The sequence below is a fragment of the Dipodomys spectabilis genome, unplaced genomic scaffold, assembly GCF_019054845.1.
Source record: "Dipodomys spectabilis isolate Male_0828 unplaced genomic scaffold, ASM1905484v1 ptg000176l, whole genome shotgun sequence".
NCBI lineage: Eukaryota > Metazoa > Chordata > Mammalia > Rodentia > Heteromyidae > Dipodomys > Dipodomys spectabilis.
Window position 1 is genome coordinate 1,050,661 of NW_024870853.1, and position 18,573 is coordinate 1,069,233.

The 18,573-nt window shown below is 41.5% G+C and overlaps 1 protein-coding gene across 2 annotated transcripts in view; it reads left to right on the plus strand.

Moving 5' to 3' along the window:
* LOC122120682 (histone deacetylase 8) overlaps positions 1-18,573 on the plus strand; it is a 267,402-nt gene that overhangs the window by 213,718 nt on the left and 35,111 nt on the right. Inside the window, exon 10 of one of the 2 annotated variants that reach the window (XM_042694936.1) lies at positions 6,544-6,763. The exons of the other annotated variant lie outside the window; for it this stretch is intronic. Within the exon in view, the coding sequence (XP_042550870.1) occupies positions 6,544-6,705 (162 nt within the window). The 3' untranslated portion in view covers positions 6,706-6,763. Of the gene's footprint in view, positions 1-6,543; positions 6,764-18,573 lie in introns of those variants that run through there. 2 annotated transcript variants of the gene reach the window in all.

Here is an 18,573-nt window from a genome sequence, read left to right on the forward strand (position 1 = left end):
GGCCCAGTGATGTGCACCAGGACTGACACAAAAAAAGGATAATGAACATGATCGTGTATGTAGTAACCAAAAGAAAGCTGTTTACTATAATAGGCAAAATTATAATCATGTATGTACATTAACAGGACACCAAAACACATGAATCAAAAACCAAAGGATTCAAGGCAGAAATAAACAATAATAGTTGGAGATGACAATCCCCTATTTCAATAATGGATAGAATAACTAGATAGGGGCTGGGAAGGTGGCTTAGTGGTAGAGCACTTGCCTTGCATGCCTGAGGCCCTGGATTCGATTCCTCAGCACCACATAAGCAATAAAAAGAAAAAAGCCAGAAGTGGCACTGTGGTTCAAGTGGTAGAGCACTAGCCTTGAGCTGAAGAGCTGAGGAACAGTGCCCAGGCCCAGAGTTCAGGCCCCACGACCAGACCCCCCCCCCAAAAAAAGAATAACTAGAGGGCTGGGAAGGTGGCTCAGTGGTAGAGCGCTTGCCTTGCATGCCTAGGTTCCCTCAGCTAAGAGCTGAGGGACAGCGCCCAGGCCCAGAGTTCAGGCCCCACGACTGGACTCCCCCCCCCAAAAAAAGAATAACTAGATAGAAGTTCAGAAAGGAAATAAAGGAGTTGAACAACGTGATAAGCCAACTAGGGGAGAAGATACTTTCTTCTCAAGATATAATGCATGTTAGGCCACAAAATAGCAATATATTGAAAAGGACTACAGCCATACAAAACACTTTGGTATTAAATTAGATGGATGGAAGTGAATGAAATTTGAAATCAATAAAGGAGGAAATTTTTAGGAATTCACAAACATGTAGAAATTAAAAAGCACACTCTAAATTAAAGAGCATATGTTGGTTAAAGAAGAAGGATACAGGTAGACCCGTTGCAACAATGAGAAGTACAAGTTGTCATGTCGAAAACGAACTTTACAACTTTGATGGGGGGGGGAGGATTGGGTGGGTGGGCGGGGGGAGGCTGAGAAGGGATGGGAAGGGGAAACAAAGGAGGAGGCTACAATGCTTGATAAGAAATGTACTCATTATTTTGCCCATCTAATTGTAACCCCTCTGTACAGTATTTTCACAATAAAAAATAAATAAAAATTAAAAAAAGAAGAAATCCTAAGAGAAGTTAGAAAATGCTTTGAGATGAAGAAAAAAGAACAAAAAGGAAAACATGCCCAAACTTATAGAATACAATAAAAGTGGGACTTTCAGGTAGATTTTTGGCTGTAAATACCTGTTTTTTTTTAAAAAAAAAAAAAAAGGTCCAGGTACCAGTAGCTCATGAATATAATACTAACTACACTACACAGTTGGCTGAGATCTGAGGATCAAGGTTCAAAGCCAGCTCAGGCAGGAAAGTGCGAGAGACTCTATTTCCAATTAACTACTAAAAAGCCAAAAAAAATAACACAAATTGAAACCTAAACTCTCACCTTAAGAAAGGAGATCCCCTGGGTTCTATCCCTAGAACTACCAAAAGAAATTTCTGAGAAAGAGCCAAGCCCTTTAATCACAGCTACATGTGATCAAGAGGCTGAAATCTAGATCACAGTTTAAGACCAGCCCAGGCAAAAAAAAAAAAAGGCTGTGAGACTTTATCTCAACAGAAGAAGCTGAGTGTAGTAGTACATGCTGGCCATCCCAGCAATGGTAGAAAGCATAATATAAGATGATCACAGTCTATGGAACCAGGCAAGAAGTAAGACTCTGTCTCAAAATAAGCAGTGCATTTTGGTTTTAATGTAAACAAATACAACCAATTTAGACAGCAGTCTGGAGGTTCCTCAAAAAACTAAACATGGATCTTCCCTACAACCCAGCCATACCACTCATGAGCATCTTCCACCCAGCCAACATCACAAGCCAGGATTCCATAAACATACTTGCACATCTGTGTTCATTGCTGCAGTATTCACAATAGCGAAGTTATGGAATGAAGTCATCCCAGATGCCCTACAATAGCTGAGCGGACACTGGGCACCAGTGGCTTATTCTTGTAATCCTAGCTACTCAGGAGGCTGAGATCTGAGGATTGCAGTTCAAAGCCAGCCCTGGTAGGAAAGTCCATGAGACTCTTATCTCCAATGAACCACCAGAAATCTGGAAGTGGAGCTATGGCTCAAGTGGTAGAGTGCTCACCTTGAGCTGAAGAGCTCAGAGACAGAACCCAGGCCCAGGGTTCAAGCCCCACAACTGAAAAAAAAAACATGAGTGGATCCAAAAAAATGTGGTACCTATACATAATGGAAGTTTATACAGCTATTAGAAAGAACAGTATTATGTCATTTGCAGGGAAATGGATGGACCTAGGACAAATGTTAAGTGAGGTAAGCCAAACTCAGAGAAACAAATTGTGCATGTTTGCTCTCATATTCAGAAGCTAGATATAAAATACATGGTAAATTATACACGACTCTAGGCTTTCATACATAATGAGACCAAAGGACACTCTTAGGGAAGAAACACAAAAATGCAATGCCTGTGTGCCTCTGATCATGTTTCTTGAAATGAATTCCAGGAAATGGAATGAGAGGTTTTTTTCTTTTTCTTTACCTTTTTTGTCTTTTTTGTTCATTTTTCTGTCTTTTGAGGGAGTGTTAGAGGGGGCACAAAAAGGGAGAGATAAAAGGTGAACAAGTGCAGCAGTGGTACTCAGTAGAAACCATGTTGGAAAAGAACTATGCAACTTGTGGGTGGGGACAGGAAGGGAAAACTGAGAGAGAGCAAAGGAAGGAGTGACATTGTCTAAAAAGAAATGAACTAATTACTTGACTTGTGAAATGGTGACCCCTCTGTACATCACCTCTATAATAATAATTTTTTAAAAAATAAGCAGTGCAAGGAAAAAGTAACTAAGTTGGATTTCATCGCAATTTTGCTTCTAAAGACACTATTGAAAAAGTGAAAAGACAACTCAATTGGAGAAAATACTTACAAATCACATATAAAAGACATAGCCAGAAACACTTTTTAAACCCTTAGAACTCAATCATAAAAGCAAACTAATCCATTTTTGTGCCAGTACTGAGGCATAAACTAAGGGCCTAGGCACTGTCCCTGAACTTTTTTGCTCAAGGCTAGTGCTGTATCACTTGAACCACAGCTCTACTTCTAGCTTTTTGGTGGTTAATTGGATATAAGAATCTCACAGACATTTCTATATAGGCTGGCTTTGAACCACAATCCTCAGATCTTAGCCTCTTAGGATTATAGGTGTGAGCCACTGGAGCCCAGCACTTATCCATTTTTAAGACTGTCAAACACCAGATGAAGTGGGTCATATATGTAATCCAAGTTACTCGGGAGGCAAAAATTAGGAGGATTGTGGTCCAAGGCCAGCCTAAGCAAAAGTTTAGGGAGATCTCATCTCAACAATACAAACCAGGACTGGTGGTACATGCCTGTCATCCCAACTATTCAGGAGGCCACAGGTAGTCACCAAGCAGAAATCAAGACCCTATCTGAAAAATAACTAAAACAAAAAGGGTTGGAGGTGACCCCTGAAGTCAAACACTAGTAGTACTATTTCCTCCCCCCCAAACAAAAGGTCAAAGGATGTGAATATAATTTCTTTATACATATATATATATATATATATATGACGTATATATGGCCAATAATTTTAAATATGCCCAACATCTTTAGTCATTAGGCAAGTACAAATGATAGGATAATAATAATGAAAAGACAATAGCAAGGATTAATAAGAAGTGCATAGAGAAATTAAAGCCCTCATACTTTGCCAGTAGAAATATAAAACTGTGTACTTGGGGAAAAGTCTAATAGTTCCTTAAAAGTTAGGGTTACTCAATGAGATGTACAAGACACTATGAGGAGGGAGGAGTTGGGGAGGTTGGGAGGGAAGGGATGGTAGGGGGAAAACGAAGGAGGAGGTAACAATGCTCAATAGGAAATGTATTCATTACTTTACTCATGTAATTATAACCCCTCTGTAACTGTACAATAAAAACATACATAAAAAAGTTAGGGTTACTAAATGACTTAGGAATTTCATTCCAATGTATATATGCACATAACTTCACATAGAAAACTTGTACAGAGATTTTCATAGCAGCATTATTCATAATAGCCCAAAGCAGAAACATCCATAAATGATGTATAGAGAAACAAAATGGATACACACACACACAGAGAGAGAGAAAAAAATGTAAATATACTCGTCAGTTATATAAAATGGCACCATATTTACAAAGAATATAAGCACATTCTCCTTTAAAGCATCTCTAAGATTATTTATGATCCCTAGTATAGTATAAGTAGAAGTAGTTTTACACTGTGTTATTTAGGGAATAATGACAAGAAAATTTGTCTGTATGTGTTTAGTACAAATGCAAGTTTTTCTGAATATTTTTCTACTGTTAGTTGAATCTGCAGATGTGGAACCAGATACACAGGTCTGATTATATACATACAAATGTGCATATACATATGTGTATATGTCCTGAGGATACCAAAGGAAACTCTGTATGTGTGTTGTTTAGCTCTTCATCAGTTATACATTTAAACTGTCTCATCTTTAGGCTAGTGTGAGAAACATCTATAGGGCTGTGTATATGTACTTGTAAGTGTTATAGCATGGTGAACATTACATTAAATGAAAAAAAGGCCACAGAAGGACACATACCATGATTCTATTTGCATGAAATGTCCAGAATGTGCACATTCCATCCATAGAGACAGATAATAGGTTTTAGTAGTCTCCTGCAACTGGAGGAAGGGAAACAATGTGGATGTGGAGTTTTCTTCTGGAAGGAAGAACATGTGGAATTAGAGAATGATTGCACCACCTTATAAATATACTACTTGTGAGTATACTGTAAAAGGGTGAATTATATCTCAAAGAAAAAATAGAGCAGTGGGACAGATTTGTAACATGTACTGCAGATTTACCCCACAGGCTATAGTTCTCTGACCTGGTCTTGAGCGAAGTGTTTTAGAGTCACACAGACCTGAGATAAGATTTTTATTTTCAGCTTCCAAGTTCTGTGGCCTTCAGCAAGTTACTTAGTAGCTTTAAGCCTCACTTTTCTTCTTTGTGGAATGGGGCTATGTTCAGTAGCTCCCTCTTATTATGCAAATATTTTTATTATTATTAGGCCAAATATTAGCTCCTTCAAGGCACTCTGCCTCCCATAAACTGGACTGGCAGGAGCTCAATACACAGAAATGAATAAATAAGAAACTTAGCATATTCGCTGTCTCATGGTAATCAATACCAGTAGCAGACCCTTTTTATAGCATGGCTTGTATATCAAGTACTAAATTGTAAATGCTTTGCAGAACATTATTTCACATAACACTAAATACTAACCCCTCCTTTAGATGAGAAAACTGAGTCACTCTAAGTGTAACTTGCTCCAGATCACCCTGGTAGTAAATGGTGGAGCCAAAAGTAAAACTCAGGCAGTCAGGCTTATGCAATAATTGTTGAATGTGAATTATCATCAAATTTAAAACATATCCAAGGAGTCTGGTCCCATTTGTTCCTTTGGTCGCTACATACAAACTAAGTAGCAATTCTATTTTCCAAGCATGTGATTAAAATGAAATGTTTCCCATATTTCCAATAATGTTCTACTAGGGAGCAGATTGATGTCTTTCATCTGTCTTTGCATTGATGTGTTTACCAAGCATGTACAGGATCCCCACTATGCTCCAAGCCCTGTGCTATATGGAAAGACATAGATATATTCTCTATATCTCTCTATCAGTCAGGAAAAGACTGATAATCCATAGTGCTGTGTGCCATGATAGAGCTTATATGCAAGGATGCTACAGAAGCAGAAGACCTAGGGCTGAAGAGCCTGTGACTACTCCCTGGTGGAAGTAGTACCTGAAGGTTTCCAAAGAACAATGTGGATTAGTCAGGTATTTGAGGGCTGAACAATCAGCAATGGAGTTAAAGTGTATATATAGGCCAAGAGGCCTAAGATTCCTTTGGCAAAATCCAGGGAACGAATGGCATGGAGTCCAACCTGACTGAAGACTTGCTTGAAGTGGGAACCTGAAAAAAGCTTATAAAGGCCTAAGTGTCATGCATATTTGATCCTGAACAACAAAATACCTACCCTCCTTCTCCCCCTTACCCTACTTTATCTTTCTTGCAGCATGTAACCATCATCTGTCATATTACATACATTTTTATATATACTACCTAGTCTCCTCCTACTATAATGTAAGTTTCCTGTGGACTTGATTTTGTTCACTGCTTTATCCCCCATGCTTACCAATGTGCACATGGTAAGCATGGGGGATAAAGAATTGCCTATAGAAGATAAATGGCAATAGAAGATAATATAGAAGATAATAAATATTCTTAAATAGATGGAACAAATAGTGTAGAGTAACTAGTGTGGAATAAAATGAATAAGCTAATGCTCGGGGGCTCTAGGGAAGACAAATAATGAAGATATAGGAGTTAGTCTCTCAGATCTTACAGACTAGTGGGGACCATAAGTGTAGGCATGAGGACCCAGTTTATTACACTGTCTCATATCTTTTTTTACTTTCAGACTGTCCTGCAGCCATTCAGAATTCCCCGTCCTCCACACATATATCCACTCCAGCCAAGACTTCCAGGCTCCAAAAGTAGCACAAGTTATAACATACACCTATCTACCCTTTTGGCTTTGCTCATCCAAACTGCTATTCCTGGCAGCTTCCTGTGTATGTGAGATGTTGGCATGATCAAGCTAATTTTCACTACTGAAATGGGTCACTACCAGTGCAGACTAAGGTACCTGATTTGTTCAATTTTTTATTATGGAAACTTTCAAACATATGTAAAGCAAAGAGAAGAGTAATGGGAAGCCTTCATACACTCATTATCTAGCTTCCACAATTATCAACATCCATGATTTTTCTTCTTCTGGCCTTCATTTCTTTTCTGAAGAATGTTAATACTATTCTGGGGCTTCATACCATTTCACCATTGATGGCTTGTAATTATTTTTGTATATATCTCTAGAGATCTCTTGTTTTGAGGAGTGGGGGATTGTGCTCAGGTCCTTGAGCCTACTGAACATGTAATCTACCATTGATTTATCTCAACCCATAAGAAGCTTTTCTTTTTTTTTTTTTTTTTTTTTTTTTGTCGGTCGTGGGGCTTGAACTCTGGGCCTGGGCGTTGTCCCTTAGCTCTTCAACTCAAGGCGAGCGCTCTACCACTTGAGCTACGGCGCCACTAAGAAGCTTTTCTTAACATAATCACAATGCCATTATTGAACTCAATGAGCTCAATCATTTCAATATCATCTAATATCTGTGTGTCACATTTTACTAGTTGTCTAGAAAACACCCTTTTATGTGCATCCAAACAAGGCCCAAGTAGTAGCTATGTGCTTTTTAGATTTAAGGCTACTTTGTGGAATTTTGGGCCTTGTTAAAAAGTGGGGAGTAATCATTTTGAAGTGTTTATGAACGTCAGAGTCCATAACCCTCAACTTTTGAGGACAGTCTACTCCAGGCCTGAGAAAAAACTGAAAGGTTAAAATCCAGTCCCCTCATCAGATCTTTGTTGTGTTGTTCCCCCAGTAAAGAGTGAAGGGACTGAGTGCAGAGGGAAGAGATATGCAGCTTGCCACAGGGTTTCTGCTGTCTCCTATCCACCCATCCCAAATTCCCACCCCCTTACTGGCTGCCCTCAGAACTCTCTGGTTCAGCTGTATAAAAGTGATTGTGATTATAGTCATTCCTGGGAGTTGCTTGCCATTATGCCTAATTACACTACAGCACAATAATCATGTGTATCATTAAAGATGTGTCAGATTGACTTTGTCACGAGTTTTATTTGATTTCAATAGTAAACTGCTCTGGCAAGCACAGCCACCAGACCTTGGTGCTCCTACTCTCTTCCAGGGAGCAGACCAGCTGTCAGCAAGCCCACAACTAAGCATCCCATCCCATCCCATCTCACCCTGTCTTTGTCCTGTCCCATCCCATCCTGTCTCATCCCATCCCATACCAACCTCTCTCATTCCCTTCATCTCAGCCCTTCCATCCCTTTCAGTACAGTCTACTCCATACACAGTAGCTGGCTTCCCCTTCCTCACTGTGGGCTATGCATCTGGGCTTGAAGCAGAACAATTCACAAGAACAGCAACAGCCCAAACAACAAAAAAACCTGAAGGCTCCGCTAGCATCCACCCCTGCTTCCCCTATCCATGAGGATCTCAGTCAAGCTGCTTATCAACTCATACCATGCAATATCATCATTCTTCTCCCCATTTTGGAGATGAAGAATGTGAAATATGCTGGTATGTCTAAAGTTATCAAGTTCATCATTAGCAGAATCAGAGAACCGGAGGCTGTGGGTGCTAAGCCAGAGCTTCTGTGGGAGCTATGTCTAGGACAGCTGAGCTCCAATCATGAGGCAGTCATTCCTCTCAGTTAATGGGTGTGTTTCCAGTTGTCAAACATATTTTTTATGCCAGCATTGGGGCTTGCACTCAGGACTTGGGTATAGTCCCTTAGCTTTTTTGCTCAAAGCTATGGCTCTACCACTTGAGCCATACCTCCACTTCCAGCTTTTTGATGGTTACTTGGAAATAGGAGTTTCAGAGTCTTTCCTGCATAGGTTGGCTTCAAACCATGATCCTCAGATTTGTCTCCTGAGTAGCCAAGGTTACAGGTATGATTTTATCATGCATATTAAGTGATGCTTCTGGGCAAGTTCCTGAGTGGAAAATACAAGAGAGTTGAGATGAAGGCTTGGGGCAACACGTTCTGCCTTGCATTTGTGAACCATGAAAAGCATGTTGAGAGCCTGGACCCCAAGGCCTTATCTCTTCCATGTGAGGTGAGGCCACCTCTAGCAGCAGATTTCTTACTGTTTTCAAGCACCACAGTAATCACTAAGCAGGTAATCCACTGTTGAAGAAGCAGGTAAAGTATATCCAATTGTTGCCTAATGAACCTTCCCTCTGGGTGCTCATGGACCCAATAAGCACAAGTGTATGCATATGCTCACTCAGACAGCCAACCTTGAATGAGGATCATCCCTATGCCCAGCCTGGTGCTCAGAAAGCATCTCTGTGCCATGTGAACATTCTGGCTCCTAAGAACTCTATTCCATGCTTAGTGGGGGAAGAAGGGCAAGCAAACAAATATGTCAAAGTGAGCCCAAAGGCTGTAAAAGGGCCTGTGGAGGCCCAGAGGAGCAACAAGGAACTCTGCTTTTGGGGAGTCAGCAAAGACTTCAAAGAGGTTACATTTGAGCTGGGTCTTGAAAGATGAGTAGGAATCATGGTGTAGGCTGAGAAGGGAGGGCCCTGTGCTCTGCCTCAAGCGGAAAGGCAGAGAAGTGTGACCAAGTGTGAAGGATCCTAGGATCCTTTTGCACATAGAGCAACAAGTTGCCATTAGCGTATCTCCTGGCCTTCATAATTTAAGGTCAGACTTAAATATGAACTACCATTCCTGTTGACCAGTTTTTCACTACCTTCATTCACTTCCCTAGCTGGTTTTTGTGGCAGCTTGTTAGCCTTTTTGCAGTTCTCTAAACTTAGATGAAAGCTGGTGCTTAAATGCATGCCATTTTATTTTGCTTACCCTAAATTTTGCATCAATCACACTTGACCATTGAGGGCTTAGCTATATTATTCCAAGTTTCTTGGAGCAGCCAAAGGTGGCCTTCCTCTCCTCCCTTTAGAGTTAAATCCAGCAAGTCAGAGTCTACTGTGGAGAAAAATGGCACAAAACCTTTGTGGACACCTGGACTCCATGTGCTAAGCATGTGCTACCCCATGTTTGTTTAGCTGCCATCTGCTGTCATCATTAAAGGGACATTAAAACTCTGTTGGATTGGGTGTGGTGAGGTGATGTATCATCCTCGTGTGGACTCTTGAATAAGCTGTTAGAGGCCAAGCCTAAGTGGATCTTTGTTAATCGGTCGCTGAGAAAAGCCACAAACAGAAACTGAAAGGGCCCACAGCCATGAGTTGACTAGCACCTAGAGCTTTTCTCCAGATTCCTTCCTTTCCTCCTCAGATGTAACCCTTTAAGGTTGGCAGAGTAGAGATCCAGGACCCTGTTTATTAGGGGTTCCAATATGATTGGAAGCCAAGCCCCTCATCACAGTACTAAGGAGCTGTCTTGTGGAAATACCTAGGCCCAGGCAGTGCCCATACATTTATAGGAGAGCTGACTGCAGGGAAGCATGAAAGGAGATGGTGAAAGGGTATCTCTGGCTGCACCCTTGTCACACCAAACTAGTGCAAAAAGGAACTAAGCTTGGTGAGCAAATACTACCCTTCCCCCAAGATCTGAATCTCTTACTCCCTTCTTACCAGCAAGATCAGGTTCAACTTGTATAAATCTATTTTAGTGTCTTTTAATTGCTTGTGAACTAAGTGTTTCCTGGATATGCCACTGACCATGAATAATTAGAATCATTTCAACCACTGGGTTTTTGAAAGTGAATGGCGAGCAGACAAATAAAAGGGCTGCTCAGAAGTGAGAGTCATTTGTTAAAACCTGAGTGGGAGCATTTGTCTCAGCCTTCTCCAGTTTTGTTTTGTTTTGTTTTGTTTTCATGATGTCACTAGAGCCTCCTGTTTTATAGCTATTCTGGCTGCCCTTCATATTTTATGCATCTCTCATGTTAAGTAACCCCAGCTGCAGACGACAACAGGGCCCAACTGGCCACATGTCCAAGTCAGTCATTCACCCAGCAAAGTTGTCAAGTGTGCCTACTATGTCCTGGGTCCATACCAAATCTCAGAGATAAAGAAGAGGGCCCAGTTCCCACCAGTGGGGAAAGCACTGCCTGGTGGACAACACTGCCTGGGGCAAAGAAGCACAAAAACAGTTACACCAAGATTTGATAAGTGCCAGCCCTGAGCTATGGGAACCCAAGGAAGGAATTTGGACAGTGTGAAGGAGCTGGGAGAGGCAGAATGGTAATCATTTCTCAACTGTCTCCAAAATACCTTTCTTGTAGCAAAGGGTGGAGGGAGGCAACAGAATTGACTAGATAAAGAGGAGTGAGAGAGATACTGCTACTCAATGTGGCTATAGTATAGGCCCATGGGGAAATAAGGCTGGGCAAGTCCATTGGCCATGGGCCAGACTACAGGGCTTCACATTTCCTGCCTTAGTGTTTTGATTTGGTCCTGCACATAGTGAGGAGCTAACCTTGGGTCTTCAGCAGGGATAATGACAAGATGAGAAATGAATTCCTGATACAATTTTTCCCTCCTAAGGGTGGGAAGACAGAAGTCAATTAGAGGCTGACTCTGAGAACATTACTTGTTTTGCTTTGTCTTCTCTATGGCCTTCAATAAACCCTTTTCCTGTTCCCTCCTGTATTGGCCCTTGTCATAAAGCACTGTCCTTGCTCAGTTGCACAGTTGCCTCTCCATTCACTCTTTGAGGGCAGGAACTGAGACTCATTCATCTAGGCAAGACATCAGCCTGGCCTAGCAGTTTTCAGGAAACACACAAGTCATGTGAACCAGGGAACAGATGAATCAATAGGTTCTAATTTGTCCCACAGTTGCCTCAATGGATATCAGAGACATCTCACTGGATGACAGGAAGAAATCCCACTCTGATGGAATATCATATGCCTCCACAGCCTTTCCCTTTCTTTGCCAAGCCCATCAAATCTCTTGGTCTTCAGCACAAAAAAAGGAGATGTTCAGAGAAGGTTGCTGCCAGTGGGACCACACTGGTGCTGGCTCTCTATCTACTTTTTTTGTTGGTCCTGGGATCCAGTTTCATTACCTCCAGTCTCCTCCATAAAACCTTATCATTATCCACAATTAACAATCCCCCCTTCAGAATTTGTCACTATAGAGAAAGTAGTCACCTCTGCTGTTCTAGTTGTGACTCCTCTTAGACTGTCTACCAGACAATAAGCTCCTCTATACCACAGGGTGCCTTTGCTAGATATTTTTTCTGCTTGATCTTTGTCTCCTCAGCACCTACTACACTACGCTCTGCACCAAGGCCAAACACCGTGTTTGCTATCTGGTTTGCTATCTGGCCATCCCTGACAAGGAATGCCAGTCTTGGGAGTGCCCTGTGCCTCTTTCTGTTGTTTGTTTTTTTGTCTTGTTTGACAAATAATGAGAAAAGAAGTAATTGCTCACCAAACAATGTAATATCACAGAAACAGGATCCTCCATATAACACTGCAGGTATTTTGAAAGTACAAAACACAATACTTCTAAATAAAGCACAAGAACACTAGCCCATTCAAGTTAACAAGTCTTTGCAGAGTAGTAGATTGTATAGTGAGAGTCCCTCATGGTGTTGATGGAACCAAAACCATAAACATTCCCTGTTAAAGGATTTGGGATAAATTAGGTCTTCTTGGGATACATTGAATATTGAGCATCAAGAATCAAGAACTCAAATTTCCCAGGTGGAAATGCTCAGCAGATGATTAATTATAAATGCAAGTCAGAGGCTGGAATACATGCATACTGGCCCCAGAGATGTATGGTCTCTACATAAGTGTCACTAAACAGCAACAGAGTATGGACTTATAGTAAGTGACACAGACAGAGACAGAGAAGAGAGACAGAGAGAGAGAGAGAGATGGGGGGAAGGGAGAAGCTGAGAGTATGCCAGAAGAGACCTACAATTCAGAAATGAATGAAGAGGGTCCAGGAAAGAATATTGAAAAAGAATAGTGAGATCCATGGGGACAAGGAGGAGATAGTGTCATTTTGAAAGAGGAGCTTGATGACATATACTGACAGGAAGTCAAACAGGATAAATAACTGAGAAGAGGACATTAAGTTGGACAGGTAGGTAGTCTCTTGGTCTCCTAATTCAGGAACAACAAGTAGAGGGCATAGCTGCCTTCAGATCCCCTCCCCCAGCCCCCGGCCCAGGTACATTAGAAAATGATTGTGGTACATTTTCCTGCTGAACCTAGACTGAGTTTTGGAATCCTCATGAACACTGCACTCCAAGCAGCTACTACCAACAGGCTCAAATCTCTTTGCCATACTCCTCTAAAAAACAGTTTGGTGAAGTTATGAGAAGTCAAACAGTAGTGAAGTGTGTGAGAAATAAGGAAGCCAAAATGGTGGGGAAGAGAGACTATAAGAGGTTTCAGGATGGAGAAAGAAGGGTTGCTTGGCATAAAATAAGGAGAGAGTCAAGTCAGCACACATTTATCACTCCAACAGAATCCCTTTTTTTGAAGGGACAGTATTGAGACTTAAACTCAGGGCCATACATTGCTACACAGGCTCTCTACCACTTGAGTCATTCCCCAGCACTTTTTTTGCTTTAGTTACTTTTCTAAGATCTTGTGTTTTTGCCTAGGAGAGACTCAGATGACTATCCTTCTATTTACCCCTCCTTCGTAGCTTGGATTACAAGTATGAACCACCATGACCAGCATGTTGACTGAGATGGAGTCTTACTAACCTGGATCTACCTCAAACTGCAATCCTCCTAGTCTCCACCTCCCAAGTAGGTGGAATTACAGGCCTGAATCATCATGCCCAGACCTTAGAATCTGTTTTCAAAATCATCTTTTTGTCCCCCAGCAAGGCTGGTAAAGCAATATCCCTATAGTCTTCCCTCTTCCATCCCCATCTTTGGCCAAACAAATAGTTGATGTTAAAAAAAAGTTCCTATGTAGGCTTGTTTCCAAAATATTCATTTGATTAACAAAGACATATAACCAAAATTGACCCTGCGTGTATTTATAAAGGAAGAATTCTCTGTAAGAGTAGAAATTTGAGGATCAGCAGTGGTGTGAAGAAGGTATTAGTCTTGGACAGTGCTCTTTCCCAAACCCCTAAAATCTCACCCTGAAGGAAAATCTTGGCCTGCAGGGAGACCCCTAGAGAGGTGGCAGCACCCTGCCCTAATCTCTCCTGGCTCTTCTGTATCTCCTTTTTTAATCCTCATCTAGTCCCTAAATATTAACAAAAGCATTTACTGAGCATTTGTCGGGACCAGGGACTGTTCTAAGAGTTTTATGTGAATTAACTCATTTACTGTCACAATAATCCTATAAAGTGATTTCTGTTATCTCCCCCCACCCCTGTTTCACAAATAAGAAAACCATGCATGACATGGATAAGTAACTTGATTAAAGTCACACAACTAGTAAATGGTAGAACAAAGATTTAGGATTCATCTCCCATGGTACCAGAAATCTCACTCTTTAATTATTTCATAGTTTATTGGAAAGCCCACTGGGCTGAAAGTCTGAAGCCCTGGGTTCAAGTTCACCACAATTATAACACTACATGGTTTTGGCATTAGGCTCACCTCACTTGTCTAGTAGCCCCACACATGTGAGAACATTTTATAGAACTCTAACCAATATCACACAGTTTCGTTTGGATTGATTCCTCCGCCTCTCCAGTAATTAGACCTTTCTGTTTCTATTTAGATTTCATCTCCTTGAGACCTGTCACCAGACACTATTTTTTTCCTCAGCTTTTCCCTAGGGCCTAGAATGATACTCAAAACCTAACAGAATGCACGTTTACGTGCGTGCACGTACACACACACATGCACAAGTACACATGCACGTACTGCTGCAGATCAGCTCACATAGGACTCTTACAAATTAGGTTAAATACACAAAATGGCTGTGCATGAGGCCTCTAAGTACTGTAGCTAATGAAATAAGACTTGTTAATATTGGGCCTGTTCTTTGCTTAAATGTAATTGGTGCTCGAGTAAGATAACATTTCCCAGGTTTGCCTGATAATTTTCCTTTAGAAACTTCTTTTCAGTAAGAATACCTAAAATGCAATTAAACCAGGTATGAGGGCCAAAGATGTGGCTCAGTAGTAGAGTGCATGCATTGTATGCACAAGACCCTGGGTTCTATCCCCAGCACCACAAAAAAAAAATGTGAATAATGAAACTATTTATATATACTATCCATTCATCCTATCATTCATTCATTCACACACAGTGCTTGGCACAATGGTGCCCTAGTGTGTAAGTCTCGCCATCAAACTGTTCCTATATACTGATACTGTGCAGTGAGGCCCAAGGTAGGGTACGTGTGGAGCCTAGAACACCAGGGTTTTGTTTTGTTTTTTGGTGCAGGCACTGGGGCTTGAACTCAGGGCCTAGATACTGCCCCTTAGATTTTTTGCTCAAGATTAGTGCTCTACCATTTGAGCACCACAGCTCCACTTTCAGGACACCAGAATTTTATCCCAGCAATGGAGAATTCCCTTTTCATTGCATCCTCGTGCCCACCTCCACATGTAACATCTTTTCTAGAATAGCCTGCATCTTTCTGACCTCTTGCTTGGGCTTTGGACCTCCCCCTAGCCCCCAGTTCTCCTGCTAGCAATTGCCTTTGATGTGCTGCTTCCTGCAGCTTCAATCCAACAACTAATGGAGTTATTATTTTTGTTTGTTTGTGTTGTAAAGCCATGGCAATAAAATTTACTCCCAATAATACCACTGCAATTTTATGTCCTTAAAATGTACCATCAATGACATATGTAATAACCGAATTTCCTGTAAACAGAAATGTTTTTCAGAGGGAAAAAAGAGGGCTTTTTTGTTTTCATCGTGGTTAGGCTCAGGTTCTTTGATGGAGTAATTGGTGATATAGGAAAGGTTGAGAAGCATCAAACAAGATCGTGTTAGGGTCCAAAGTGCTAATATTATGTTGTTTTGGTCCTTATGAGTTATGTTCACAGGATGATGCAGAACAAGAAGTACTCTTTCTGGCCAGAGTCCAGGTTACTATCACTGGCACAACATTCCTAAGTGAAGACAAAAAAGCCAGGGGTGGGTTACAAGAGAGGTTAGCACTATCTTTGGGCCTGCCTTGATAGAATCCAGGATAATTTTTAGGGAAGGGTAGAGCCTGAACTAATAATTAAAAGTTTAAGATGGGTGCAATGGCTCAATTATCCTACCTGTTTGAGATATAAATAATGGGGTATCATAGTTTGAAGGCAAGAAAGAAGGGCAAAAAAGTTTGTCATACTCCATCTTAACCAATGGCTAGGCACAGTGGCATGTTCCTGTCATTCCAACAACACAACTTGGAAGTGCAAGTAAGAGGCTCACAGCCCAAGCCAGCCCAGACAGAAAACAACATACTACCTCAAAATTAACCCATACCAAAAGGGCATAGAGCCAGGCACCAATGGCTCACACCTGTAATCCTAGCTACTCAGGAGGCTGAGATCTGAGGATCATGATTCAAAGCCAGCCCAGGCAGGCAAGTCTGTGAGTCTCTTCTCTCCAATAAACCACTATAAAACTGGAAGTGGGGTTGTGGCTCAAGTGGTAGAACACTTGCCTGGAGCTGAAGGGTGCAGGGACAGTGCCCAAGCCCAGAGTTCAAGCCCCACGACCAACAAAAAAATGGGATAGAGTTGTGGTACAAATGGTAGAACACTTGCCTAGCAAATCGAGTCTCTGAAGTCAATCCCTAGTATTGAAAAAAAAGAAAGTTTGAGAACTGCTTAGAATATTCTAGAAAGGAGACTGGACAGAATCTGCCATTGTATCTGCAACTGGCTGGGAGAGAAGGCTGCTTTGACCACAAGGACATGTCGCCAGCAAGGCAGGTGTAAGCATTTTAAAGCTTATTATCCCTGAGCTTCCCAGGAAATTTCATTTCACTGTTCTTTCTTCCCTCTGCTTCCTTTTTTCTGTGCTTACTGGATCTTTTCATCCTCCTGACTGCATTCTAAATGTAGGCCTTCTCCCAACTTTGTACCTTGGGCCCATGCCATGTTCTTACTTCCACACACTCCCAGCCCATCTCCAGATGCCTGCCAGACACAGTTCCCTGCTGTCACCTCACACCCAACTAGAACCAGGCCTATCCTCTTCCCTGGCTGGACTTGATTTTCTTACTGATTTACCTCAGTTTTGGTCACAGACACTGGGATCCTCCGGATCCCCGAGACTCAAAATCCAAGAGTCAACTTCCACTTCTCCTGCACTCTTTTCTTCCATAGCTGATCATCTGCCAAGTCCTGTTACGTTTCACCTCCTGCTCTCCTGGCCTTCTTGTCTGCCATAAAGTCCTACAGTACTGCTCCAGTTTTGGCCCTGCCCCACTGCTGTCATATGGTCTTGTCCTCTCAACCTGAACATTAAGGCTCTCTAGTTCTCCTTATCCACCATTAGCCAACAAATAGCAGTTACTGTTTCCAAAACTTATCCTGTGTTCCCTTGCTTGATTTAGCTACCTGACCACACATACCCCTCCCTCACTGACTATTTGTAATGACCCTATCCATCAAGGCCCTAATATTACATACCTGATGTGAATCTCTGCATAACACCTATCACGCTACATTTTATTTATTAATTAATTGAGCACTTATTATTTTCCAGGCCTTATGCTAAGAGCTTGAGGTAATATACGGGAAGGAAAAACTGGAAGAAAGCAAAGAAAGGGGTTACATTGTCCAGAAAAGAAACGTACTCATTACCTTTTATAATAACAATTTTAAGAGTGCAACAGAAAGGGCTGGGAGTATGGCCTAATGGTAGAGTGGTAGACTGATAGAGTGCTCACCTAGCATGCCCTGGGTTTGATTCCTCAGTACCACAGAAACAGAAAAGGTCAGGTTCAATTGGTAGAGCATTAGCCTTGAGCAAAAGAAGCTCAAGAACAGTGCCCAGGCCCTGAGTTCAAGCCCCATGACCAACAAAAAGAAAACTAACAAAAAAAGAGAGGGAGTAAATTTAATCAAGGCACAGTATATGCATATATGGACATACCACAATTAATTAAACATATAATTAATATGCTCATTAGTTAATTAAACCATTTTAAAAGCTAAATAAAACAATATTTTTCAGAAGTCAAAAACTGCATATATGTATATAATTTACTTTTTGTAAATAATGGTGAACAATAATCAATAAATAATTTTGTGTTTAAAAAAAAAACACAATAGCCAGGCACCAGTGGTTCATGCCTGTAATCCTAGCTACTCAAGAGGCTGAGATCTCAGGATCGCAGTTCAAGCCCAGCCCAGGCAGGAAAGTCTGTTACACTCTTATCTCCAATTAACACCAGAAAACTGGAAGTGGTGCTGTGGCTCAAGTGGTGGGGCACTCGCCTTGAGCTGAAGAGCTGAGAGACAGCGCCCAGCCCAGAGTTCAAGCCCCACTATGAACCAAAAACAAAACAAAACAACAAAAAAAAAAAAGATAGTATTTGTCCCTTGTGAATCCCTGCCTAATGGGCCAGAAAGACATAATTAGCTATGAGTCCCTCTCAGGCTGTGCCTGTGTCCACCCAGTATGTTCTTACCCCTTAGCCTGTAAATATACTCCAGAACTCCATCTAAAACCACCCATCTTTGTGGCAATTCTGAGGTCTCAACCCAAGGCATTGAGCCTGCATGCACTCTACTGCTGAGCCATGACTCCAGCCCTACAACTTTTTTTGTTTTCTCTTTTCTTTCCTTCCTTTTTTGTTTGTTCCTCCCTTCTTTCTTCTTTCCTTGCTTTGTTCCTTCCTTCCTTCTTTCCTTCTGTCTTTCCCTTTCATGCCAATCCTAGGGCTTGAACTTGGGGCCTAGGCATTGTCCCTGAGCTTTTATGCTCTACCACTTGAGCCA